Genomic DNA, 12,348 nt, shown 5'->3' on the forward strand with positions numbered 1-12,348 from the left:
GTGAGGGTGACAAAGCACTGGAACAGGCTGCCCAGAGAGGTTGTGGAGTCTCCTTCTTTGGAGATCTTTAAAACCTGCTTGGATGCAGCCCTGTGCCACGTGCTGTAGGTGACCCTGTGTGAGCAGGGGGGTTGGACTCGATGACCTCTGAGGTCCCTTCCAACCTTCCGCATTCTATGATTCTACTCCTAATCAGCCTTGACCTCTCTGCACAAGGGCSGAAGGCAGCAAGAGCTCACCTCACCCCAGCAATGCTGCAGCAGCTGCAGGGTCACTTGCRGAGACCTGTGCAAGCTTTGGTCAACAAAAGCAAAAATGTTCTGGTACATCCAGGAACTGACCCCAAATGCGCCAAAATTCCTCCTCAGGTCTCCGAAAATAACCTCATGGCCATTCCTGGGAGGAGACAGGGTAAAAACATATTCTACCTSATCTTTCTTCTTAGAAATCCCCAGATAGCTTCAGCTTTTCATTTCCAATCCAGTCTGTGTTATTTTACCTCAAACTGAAAGATTTTCTTAAATTTTAAATTTTCTCAATTTTTAATTTTTGTTTTCCCTGACCCAGTGAATCAAATAACATATTGGAAGCTGCTAGTCAAGGTGCCTCTGCCTCCATCCTGCTGGTGGCCAACATCGCTGTGAACCTGATCGCCTTCCTTGCTCTGCTGGCTTTTGTTGACTCAGCCCTCTCCTGGGTGGGGAATCTGTTTGACTACCCACAGTTGAACTTTGAGGTATGGTCTTCATGTCTTTCACATACTTTGAATGAATCCATACMGTTCTCTTCTTCAAATTAATTGCCTCAGTGATCAGGAGTTTTTTGAACAGTTTTATATATATAAAATTATATTTTTAATATATTTGTATATATGTTCTTGAAAACATCTTTATAGCTGAAAGGAAAAGTATTTGGCATGCAGATATTTCTATATCAATTAGTCTATCTACAACTTCCCTCTGGGGTGTTCCTGTTAGCAGCAAAGCAAGTGTGTCAGGCATTGTATGCTACTAACTACCCCCAATGACTTGGCAAGACAGCAGATCTGTTTACACACACTTGCCAGGCCATTAACACCCCATTCAGCTGAACACCCACCCTGGCTTTAGCTTCAAGTCCTTGGCACTCATTAGCTTCACCCATGAGAGGCCACAAGCCAGGGCTTGCCTGAACTTGGGGTTTACTCACTATCACGTGTTCCCAGCCCACTGGAACTGGGAAAATGCAACCCAATCACTCAGCTGAACAAACAGGTTTTAAACATGACTTGTCCTTTGACCTGGGTCAACACATCATTTCTGACAAGGTGGAACACTCTCAGTTCAGAGAGTTTAAGTTTTTTGTTTTGCAACCCCCTGACAGTACAGTGAACACAGATACAATASCAAGACACAGGTGCTGCAGAAATGGATAGACATTGCTAGCAGACACAAGATCAGCAATATTGAGATGGTATCTTATCAGTTTCCAAGATTATTCCACTGAACAGACATCCCCAGAGGAGCAAAGGTAGATGCATACCTACTTTACTCACAGTTCTGCAACAGCTTGGTAGAGGACTTGGACAGACAACCTACAAGAACCTCACAGAACCACAGACATAATGCATTCAGTCTTCCCTCTTGAGAGTTACTGACCTCTTTTCAGGGATTTTGTTTCATTTTGGCATAGTAGGCGCTGGAGAATCCAGGTGGAAATAATAATAATTATTATTAATAATAGAAATGGTACTCATCATCTAATCAAGCCCTTTCACTGATGGGGTTGTTTTATTTTTTTATATAAAAATAAGCTATTCTGGGATATGGGATTTTTTTTACTTGTCTAAAAGCATTTATGCTAGGAAAATAAAAAAAAAGTACAGGTTTAATTATATAAGATGCACAGATTTTATGCAGAGATAAACCCGGAGTCCAAGAGCCCAATAATTAGAGAGCAATCATCAACACTTGACTTAGCTGAAAAACAAGACTTCTCTTTCATCTTATCTTTGAACTCAACCCTCCTTTAGCACAGACACTGTCCATTCTGAAGTCATTGTTTAAAAGAAGAAAAAGGCTTAAAAATKATTTTTTTGTGTGTGTGTGTAAAAACGAGGGACATCCTTAATTACTTTGTTGGATTTGGAATTAATCTTTTTATAATTATTCAAGCCTACCTTCCTATTAAGAATCCTCARTGTCACAGGGTTTTTGGCAGCACAACTCTGCTGAAATAAAACCACCCTTTTTAAATTGAGATAGCTTATCAGAGGACATCATTCTTTGAAAAAACATCTCTTCTAACCAGCTCTGTTTTACATATTTTGCAGAACATCTGTGCTTATGTCTTCATGCCATTCTCCTTCATGATGGGAGTGGACTGGGAGGACAGTTTTSTTGTTGGTGGGCTCCTAGGTTACAAAACTTTCTTCAATGAATTTGTGGCTTATGAACGTCTCTCAAAACTGATTCACAATCGAGAAAAGGGAGGGAGCATGTACATTAATGGTGTCAAACAGTATATGACTGTAAGTAATATTTTCTATTCTACTGATTTATTGGATCTAATTCTTTGCTACTGGCATCTATCTTATTTTAAGTATGGGCATAGTGAGATAAAGGTGGTATATTGAAGCGTATTTTCAGTTGCAGTATTTAATTATTAAAAAGCGTCCTATTAATTTGAGGCTGCCATGACTTTCATCACATGAGTTATCCCAAAAGTAGCAAAAAAAAAAAGTGAGCTTCAGGGGAATTCTGCAGAACACACAGCTCCCCACAGAACATGACACTTGGTCTCCAGACTAAAGCAATGTTTCTAAGATGAATTTCTTCTTATCTCATTTTTCACTGGTATGAGATACTCTCTTAGGAAAATTCTGGGCCAGACCTGGAAAAGCTCCAATTTTCAGAGATTTACCCAGGCATAAAGCTCCAAGATAGTCATCAAGGAAGCTGGTAGAATTTAAATTACTACTGGCACTTCCTTGCCTATGGCAAACCTCTGTCACACGTTCTTATCCCTGTGCAGAGGRGCATAGCATACAAGGCATGTGTCTGCACCTCCTCTACCACATTCTCAAGTCCAGCTAGTGTACCTCAATTAYGGTGGATACATTTCTCACTCACTCTTCCACCCAAATTTACCCTACAGGGTAGTAATTCCTACTACAATTCCCTGGTGACGAAACCTAGAAGATCTCATCACAAAGCATCCTGGGTGCATTCACAATGGCCCTATCTGGAAAGCATCCCTTTCTACAGCATTTTATCTTCAGCCTTCCCAGCGAGATGTTGCAGATCATAGAATCATAGAATCCTTAAGGTTGGAAGGGGCTTTTAGAGGTCCTCTAGTCCAAGACCCCTGCACACAGAGGATCATCTAGAGCACGGGGCACARGGCTGTATCCAAGCAGATTTTGAAGATCTACAGAGAAGGAGACTCCATAACCTCTCTTGGTTCCTCTCTTGGAACCTCCATTCCAGGGCTCTGTCACCCTCACTGTCAAGAAACTTTTTCTTAAGTTCCTGTGGAACTTTTGGTGCCTCAGCTTGTGGCCGTTTCCTCTAGTCCTATCTCTGGCCACCACTGAAAAGAGGCYGCCCCCTCCTCCTCACTSCCTCCCTTGAGGCGTTTGTATACACAGTTCAGATCCGCCCCCAGCCTTTTCTTCTTCAGAATGTCATAGAAGGTGATCAGGTTAGTCAAGCATGATTTCCCCTTGGTGACTCCATGCTGACTACTCCTGAGCACCTTCTTGTCCTCCATGCGCTTGGAGACAATAGCCAGGATGAGCTGTTCCATCACTTTCCCAGGGATGGAGGTAACAACTTTATAGATACAATTGATAACTCAAGTCCTTGGCCTCTTGCATTCCTTAATACCAGAACATATTTCACAATTAGAGATACAGAGTCAGGTAGCCAGATTAAATACTTACACTCTTGCCTGAGAATCTATTACAGGTGTTGATGGAAATAGGACCTTGGCCTGGATGGGCCTGTGCTCTGTTCTCTCTTGACACACTATGTTCTTCAAGAGGGATATGTCCCTAAACTCCTAAATGAATCCTTAGATTTTTTCTTTTCTTGTTTTTAATTTGGAAGTAAGTCTGTGAAATTCAGGTGATCCTGTCACCTATATTTCACCTTTCTCAATTTTTAGTAAAGTGAAGCATAGGACTTCTGCCTTCCTTCCTGGTACCCACAAAGAGCCAAATTAATCTTCCACAGCAATCAGCTCAGAGATGGAGAAAAATATTGATTGACAACACTCATGTAAATATTGCCTGGTAATARATTAATTATGGCAGGACAGCTCAAACGAAAGTAGCTTGGTCTTCAGTTTAAATTTCTGTTCGGCCTCAGAACTCTCTAATCCATCTAGGCACAGAGAGCGAACAAGCAGTTTTCCAAACTGCCTCACTTGAGTCAGTAATAGCAAAGCTTTCTCTTTCTGGAGCTAGGAGAACACAAATGAAGGCTTGGAAAGTCAGCATACAAAAAGCCTTTTCTAGGAAAAGCAGATAGAGAGGTTATTTGAAAAGMATTTTCCTCTATTTGCATAGAGTGATTGAAAATACAAATTGGTTTCCATAAAAGAGGAATGGTAACAGACAAATCTTTAATAAACTGGAAACCTCCCAGAACACTTACTCAGCARTCTTCAGCTTGGACTTAAAATAATGTAAATAAGATCCCAGAGCTGCTGGAGAAAAAAATCCTCTTGAAAGAGATGCTGTCTTCTTTCTCAAATGCTCGAATTATGTGGGTCTCACCAGGGTGCAYAGACCAAAATAACATATAACCTACATAGAGTCTCTTCACATAGGGAGATATAAGTCAGCCTACCCTTGCTCTGCTTTGAGGTCCAGCATAGGCCAGGATTGTACAGGAGAGGGTGGTTGAGGTCAGGAAGGAAAGAAACAGTTTGCAGGACTTCAAGATCTTCCAAAACTAACATCACTCTGCTTGTCCCCAAGGCAAAGCAAGCTTCTCTCTAGAGTGTCTGGTTTCCTTGCTCCTTCTGTGCACAGGGCAGAGCCTCCTCAGAACAGCTGGGTACATGGGGCCCTCTGCTCTTTCAGACATGAAGAAATGAAGGATATATGCAAAAAACAAAGATTACAACACAGCCTTATAGAAACAGTGCAATTAATAACAAAGCTTTCTGATTAATGTGCTCAAATATCAGTAGCTAAATCAACATCAGAAAGATAAAATTGGTTTTATTTGTAATTACTAGTATTTTTTTCCTATCAGGCACAGCAGTATGCATAAATGATATAACAAACACATAGCTTATAAGTCCTCTGAACATGAATACCTCCATATTTTCAGAAGAACAAGACTAAAGTCTTTGTTCAAAATCATGTGTGTAGGCAGCACCCAAAYAAAACAGTGGTTTTGGCCAAGCATGGCCAAAAAGTGGCCACAGTGCCACTTTTTCACATCTCTAAGTCAGCACGAGAAATCTCCAGCTCACTGAGCAACTGAATCAAGCATTGCCTGTCCATGTGTTTTTTTCCCAGGTTCGCTCTGAAACTATCGCCACCTATGCCCTGTGCGGGTTCGCCAACTTCGGCTCCCTGGGACTAGTAATAGGAGGCCTGAGTAAGCACATCTTTCATTACAATTTCATTGACAAGCAAAAGCAAAGCAAAGACCCAAAAGGACATGCTGTGGGTGAAGCTCAGTAGCACTGAGGGTGAGGGGCTGATCCTCTGAGGCCAGGACTGGCCATGYGCGAGGTCCCCATGGTGCATGCTTGTGATACAAGGGGAGCCAACAGGAAGGGATGGCATGAGTCGGGCTAACTAAATGACCAAGCAACAGCACCCTGTGTGACTTTGGGATAAGACAATAGTCCTAACTGCCTGCTAGTCTGAGGGAGAAAACTGTACATCTTTTCCAAGAGTGCCCCATCACAAAAAAATTAAATAGACTTCTCAAGTCACTGAGGAAATGAAGCCGTGAAAAAGACACTAGGGATCCCCACCTGAGACCCCATTGCTGGCCCATTCCCCATAGAGCCCACAGTCGGGCAGCATGGAGCAGCAGGACCAGCCATGGGGCCACCAGCTCTGTCCCTGGTGTTGCATCCAGCAGAAAGAACCAAGGTCAGCATTTGGCAGCCAAATATCTCATTGAAAAATGTCACATTTTCCATTCCTTGCTCTGCCCAGTTAGAACCACAGGTCGGCACCATGATAGAGTCAGCAAGTCCACCTAACGTATGTACGTATCCCTATATGCATTTATATTCTCTACAAACTTTAATTTTCTTCCTAGCAAGTATCGCTCCATCCAAAAGAAARGAAATTGCTGCTGGTGCTTTCAGAGCAATGATTGCGGGGACTGTCGCSTGCTTCATGACCGCCTGTATTGCAGGTACCCTATGTAAATGTGGTGCATCTTGCAGTGAGTGACCACAGGGTGGCAGTAGCATAACTGCTGCAATTCTTGTCATGTGCACGTCATTGTTTTTTTCCCAGATTTTGACAGGATTTAAAGCCATCATTCAACAAAAAGTTGCTGCAAAATAGAACACTAAATCATTTGTCTTATTCCTTCTTCTGTATCTGAAGTACTGACACTGCACTCTGTTAGCATGCATGTAATCACTGACTTTTGACCAGAGAGAGAATTGCAAGTTACAGATGAGCTACAGTTCCTCCTCTGCGTCGTTGGCTATGGAAATAAGGAACTAATTATAGAAAAGAAAGGGAGGAGTGGGATGAAAGGAGGATGCAAGAGAGAAGGAGTGCAAAGGAGGGAGGAAAAGCTGAATGATTTTCTGTCTTAATGGTAAATGGATGCTTTAGGCTAACTTCCCTGCAGCAAGGCAAACCCACCTTTAAGTTCGTGGACGAGCACAGCACCAGGGTGGCTTTTAGCAGAGGTTTCTTATTTTCAAAGCCACACTTGCAAATTGAGCTTAAAATATGAAGGATTATGAAAGAATCATGTTTGGGAGGAAGTGAAAAAAAATAGTATTAGGCTTTAATTGAGTAGTTATGATTCAGTGATATTTTTCCCCAGTAGCCAATTAGCCCTTTTCCAGTTTTCTTTTCAGAACATGTTCAGAATGAGAACAACAAAAGTCAAAGCACTGATATTGTTTCCATGAATAACAATCATGGTGTTTTATTTAAATGTAGTTTATCAACCCAAGTATCCCTATCCCTTTTGTTCAACCAAATGTACATTTAGAGGAAAAGCCTGCTCTGTTTTCTGAAAGCTGTAAAAACAGTACACTTCACCTTTATGAGTCTCATAATCCTTGCTAAGATTTTAATACAAAATACTATCACTGAAAACCTTCAGAATTCCTGAGAAATAAATTGCAGTCAGCCTTTGGCAACTATCTTAAAACCACTAAAATGTGTTGTGCAAAGAAAATTATATTCCAACCACTACTGCTGTGGCAAATGCTTTTCTTATGCCCAGCAGAAGGCATAAGACCCAAGTAATTTCTACTAACCTATTTTATAGTTAGAACATAATAAATTATGTGACCAATTTTACAACACTAAATATAGTAAGGAGTTTTCATTTTCATATTTTTGTGATTCTGTTACTATAATAAAAGCTGGTGCAGGATGTTTTGGAGAACACATAGCAAAATAAAATAAGATAAACCATCACCGTTCCTATTAAAAAATAAAATAAAATAAAATAAAATAAAATAAAATAAAATAAAATAAAATAAAATAAAATAAAATAAAATAAAATAAAATAAAATAAAATAAAATNAATAAAATAAAATAAAATAAAATAAAATAAAATAAAATAAAATAAAATAAAATAAAATAAAATAAAATAAAATAAAATAAAATAAAATAAAATAAGAAAAATAAAATAAGGTCCTGCATTTGCTTGTACTGCTCTAAATGTGATGAAGGTCTATTCCAGTTAATGAAGGAGTTTTATACCCAGCCAGTGAGAAATGCATTCGTATACCTTTCCAAAAACATGATGAGGGACAAAAAACAACRTTCCAAATGTAATAGGAATCAGCATTTCATTTCTGAAGTTTTTTTTTTAAGTGTCTGATCGCTCTTTAATCCAAATCTGTAAAACAATTCATGTGAAATAGAATATGATTTGTGGACTTTTATCTTGCATAATTTTACAGGACTATCTCTGATAGTGCTCAAGTAATATCCTCATTCCCATCATCCAGGACACTTCATCCAACCATGCCCCAGTGATTTTCCCTCTTCCTCCCTCTTCCCCCATCTTATCAATCACCCTCTTGATTACTGATCAGTAAAATTGTATTTCCTTCACAGGAATGCTATCTGCCCCCGCTATGGAGGTTCCCTGCCACATTTTATTAGGCAATGCCTTCAACTCAACAAAATTCCAAGCCAACAGCACGGCACTTGTTGAGTGTTGCCAGGAACTCTTCATCAGGTACTAGGGAGCTCTCTTCCCTTTGCCAGTTGTCATTTGAGGAATTCAGAATTCTCCAACAGCATGCTTTTATCTTTTTCAATGTAGCTATTTTTTCTTCACCCAGATATCTACTCCCCATGAAACTGCCCAGTTTGAAAAAGTGTTTTCCTTTTATGCAGTATTTCTCTGTTAAAAATTCCTTATTCTCTTTAATTCCTGATAATAGGAATTGAAATCACAATTCTAACCTCAGTTGCTTTGTTATCTCACCGAATTTTCTTTTGAAATATATATATCTCCTTTYCATGCTTCAGTATGAGAAGTAGCCATGAAAAGGTACATACATGAGTATGTACATATTACTGCAAAGAGACTTCTATTATTTACTATCAAATTTTCTGAATGAGTCTCTCATGACAGTGTAACCAGAGTCACTAACTTCTGGGAYGGGCAAAAATAATCTGTGATCCTAGGAATGTTCTTTCATTCAGATTTTCTCTTCACTCTAGCTTTGACTCCTCACAATAATTTYAACTCTACAACGTTTCTATAAAGACAAGAACATGCTTGTTTTTCTGTCAGAATCAGTGCTGAACAAATGTGTTGAAGATACAAATATCTTGAATAGTGAAATGAAACTCTTAACCTTTTCAGATGTCTAGGAAGATATACCTGGTTCCCAAAAACTTTATAAAGAAGGCAGGGCACAAACCCAGTAAGAACAGATCAACTGGACACAACATGGAAATGTTTAGGATAGTCCAGTTGAGTTTCATTTTTCATGTGATAATTTAAGACATTTTGAAGTATCTTGGGAAAAAATGTGTGTTTGTGCATATATATATGTGTTCAATTCACTATGAGAAAAAAATAAGTTTATATGTTTTTTTCTTTCCTGCTTTCCTCAGTGTAAATGAGTCAAAGCCAGTCTTCTTTGGAGGAAACTACAGCCTAAGCTCCTGGAAAGGATGTTGTCAAATACTGGATCTACCTATTTCTCATTGCAGTTGAATTAAGCCACAATTTGGGGTCAACATAGTCCTATTCCTCTGACCTGCACAAAATCGCTCCTAAATTAAATTGAGATCAATGCACAAAAACTGATACCTCTTGCTACTGATTTTTTATCCAGCTACAGCTCAAAAAACAATGGAAAAAATGTAGACCAGTTTCTAAGGCTGATTTTACCGATTTCACTTATGCTCCAAAACAGATTGAATCTGCTGTATGAAACGGCTGTAGGCAAGAAGAAAATCAGACTCAGTGGATTTGACTGCCATGTAGGAAGAGCAGTGAGCTAGAAATAATATTAAAAATTCCCATCCATTCCTATTGGTMATTCTGCTCTTTCTGATGCCAAAGAAGTGATTTTAGTGCATGAAGGCAAATGATTATTTTCAGAGCCATGCATATTTCGCTGTGTTTCTCAGAGTTATTTCTGGAGCTATGACTACATGTGAACTGAACTGTGGCAGTGCCATGTCCCTTGCTTGGCCATCAAGTGCTCGCATTATGGACAAGCCGCTATCCCCACATCCTCCCTCAGCCTGCAGCAGCAGCTGGTGCCAGGCCACAAATGACAGGAGGTACGCCCAGACCACAACCAGATTCAAGATCTTGGTTCCAGTTTTGGTGCAACTCATATGGCTGGATGTGAACAACTGATTTTTACTTCCATTTTGGAAGAAACTCCAAGCAGTTTCTGTATCAACTCTTCTCATTCTAYGCTGTTACTACGCTGATGCCTGGAAGGGGAGTCACTGGCAAGGACCTTGCAGGGGAATTCCCGTACGGAATGCCAGTACCATGCTCTAAATGAACCCTGGWAAAGGCAGACTAGACTCACACCTCTCCCTGTGAAAGCAACATTTGCCAGCCTTGACTATCATATTGGGAACAGAAGATGTACTATCTGCATTAGGAAAATATCTCTTTGGAAGATGACCTCATTTTTTGACACCTRGTTATATTCATATGTGTATATATCATAAAAAAAAAGACTTAGTAGGTTAAAGGGGATAAACATATGAGTTTTCATAATAAACCTAATGTATATTTTTGAGGCTTGTCTGGTGAATGAAGTGCTCATTATCTCATGTTAAGAACTTCTGTTATAATTAAAAGTRTATTATTTTAGGTTTTAGTCTTCTCATGAATTCCACAACCTCAGCTTGTATGTGGCTATATTCCTATTCGATGGCATSGTCAATGCCAAAGGCTTTTTTGAAAAGCTAAGAATTTAAGCACAGAAATGACAGAAAGTCTTGACATAACCTCCCAAATACAATTTGTACAGTTGGAGATGACATACCCTATTCTGATAAAATAATAACTAAGTTTTCATCCTTTAATGAATGCTACTACAGAATCTGTTCTGGGAATCTTGATTTAAAAATGTAGATAGTTGCCAACACAGCTATTTTAAAGGGATATTGATTCAGTCTGACAGTAAAAGGATGCTAGTTTTTTGTGAGGTCCAGTTTATTAGTTTAATCTTCAAAAAAGAAGAAAAATGAAGAGAGCAGAAGGAAGGGAGGAAGAGAGGAAGGGAGGAAGGAAAGGAGGAAGGGAGGGAGGAGGGGAGGAATTGTAAATGCCAGTATTGTTACTACTCGTGATTCTTATCACAGACTTCGTATTATTAGGTTAAGAGACCTTGAACATAACAAGTGAAGTGAGAGCATGATGGGACTGCTAGTAGGTGCCACCATCGTTTTGGGTGGGCATTTTCTCTCCTTTCTTGTGGCAGTGTTAAGATTTGTGCACTGAGCTTGCCCATTCTCACCTGTGCCTTTCAGCCCTACCAGGGGAGCCTACCTGTGTGCCCCTCAAGTCAACACCTGGGAGTGCACCTCCTACAGCRCTGCTGCCAGTGGTCTTCTTTAGGTGGTTTTTTGTTCTGTTTTGTATTGTTTTAGCTAATTAGTGACTAAAAATCATTGCCAGTGATTCCAGGAACATGCATTACCAAATTCAGTGTACAATAATTCCAGGAAACACCCTATACAGCCTTTTTAATACTCAAGAGCATATACAACCAAAGAGAGTTGTCTCTGAAACATGTTCTCTCTGGCTCCAATCTGAAAAAGCATGTAAATATAGTATGTAAATGAAGCAAGGTCTGTAGGGAACAACTCTTTTTTTTATTATTTTAACCTTTCTGCTGAGAGCCAATTGAAAAAAAAAAAAAAAAGCATCCCTGTAGAAACAAACATTTTTTTTCCAATTCTAACACAATATAGCAGCACTTGCAACCTATTAACCTTGCATAAACATTCAATGAGTTTACTCTGTCAAAGACATAATAATTTGCTKCAAGTTATAGCAGTGTTTATGTATTTTTCCAAAATAGTTTGCTGCAGTTATTAACTCTTTGCAACATGAGTTTTTTCAGAGGGAGACAGGTTAGCTAAAGAGAAAGCATCAAAATCAATATTTTATTTCTGCAAATTTAAAGCAAGATGTATCATCTAATGATGATGCTTCACTCTGCAATGTGAAGCAATGCTGTAAGTCTACAATTCCCAAATTTTGAAAGTTGCCACTAGCAATTTTTACACATTGYCCCTAGCAATAGGTAGATAAGCTTAAAGTTACTTAAATGTGATGCAACATTTCACATGGCTCCCATGTCACACATAGCCCCTCAGGTGGCTCTGAACACCAGTGCTCATTTTCAGTATCTGCACATGGATCAGTATTTGGGGTGTTGAATGGTTGTGGATACTCCCCGCCACTGTAAGGTGGCRTCCAACATCCAACATCCAACAAAGAAGTCTCCTTCCTTGGAGATACTCAACGACCGCCATCATGCGATCCCATGCAACGTGGTCTAGGTGTCCCTGCTTGAGCAGTTGAACTAGATGATCTCTAGAGATTCTTTCCAACCTCAACCCTTCTGTGACTCTGTGAAGGCCTATACCCACACTGCAAGCAGCAGCACGTGAGCTTGAGGGTCTCCCATCAC

General features: G+C 39.7%; 1 protein-coding gene across 1 annotated transcript in view; it reads left to right on the forward strand.

Moving 5' to 3' along the window:
• Positions 1-9,392, forward strand: part of SLC28A3 (solute carrier family 28 member 3) — a 39,277-nt gene extending 29,885 nt beyond the window's left edge. Inside the window, exons 13-18 of the mRNA XM_026033788.1 lie at positions 568-736; positions 2,312-2,509; positions 5,513-5,594; positions 6,273-6,371; positions 8,276-8,399; positions 9,290-9,392. Coding sequence (XP_025889573.1) covers positions 568-736; positions 2,312-2,509; positions 5,513-5,594; positions 6,273-6,371; positions 8,276-8,399; positions 9,290-9,392 — 775 coding nt within the window. The remainder of the gene's footprint in view (positions 1-567; positions 737-2,311; positions 2,510-5,512; positions 5,595-6,272; positions 6,372-8,275; positions 8,400-9,289) is intronic.
• The last annotated feature ends 2,956 nt before the right edge of the window (positions 9,393-12,348 follow it).

Source organism: Nothoprocta perdicaria, unplaced genomic scaffold (assembly GCF_003342845.1).
Source record: "Nothoprocta perdicaria isolate Ctin4 unplaced genomic scaffold, notPer1 scaffold_133, whole genome shotgun sequence".
In the NCBI taxonomy this organism is placed as follows: domain Eukaryota; kingdom Metazoa; phylum Chordata; class Aves; order Tinamiformes; family Tinamidae; genus Nothoprocta; species Nothoprocta perdicaria.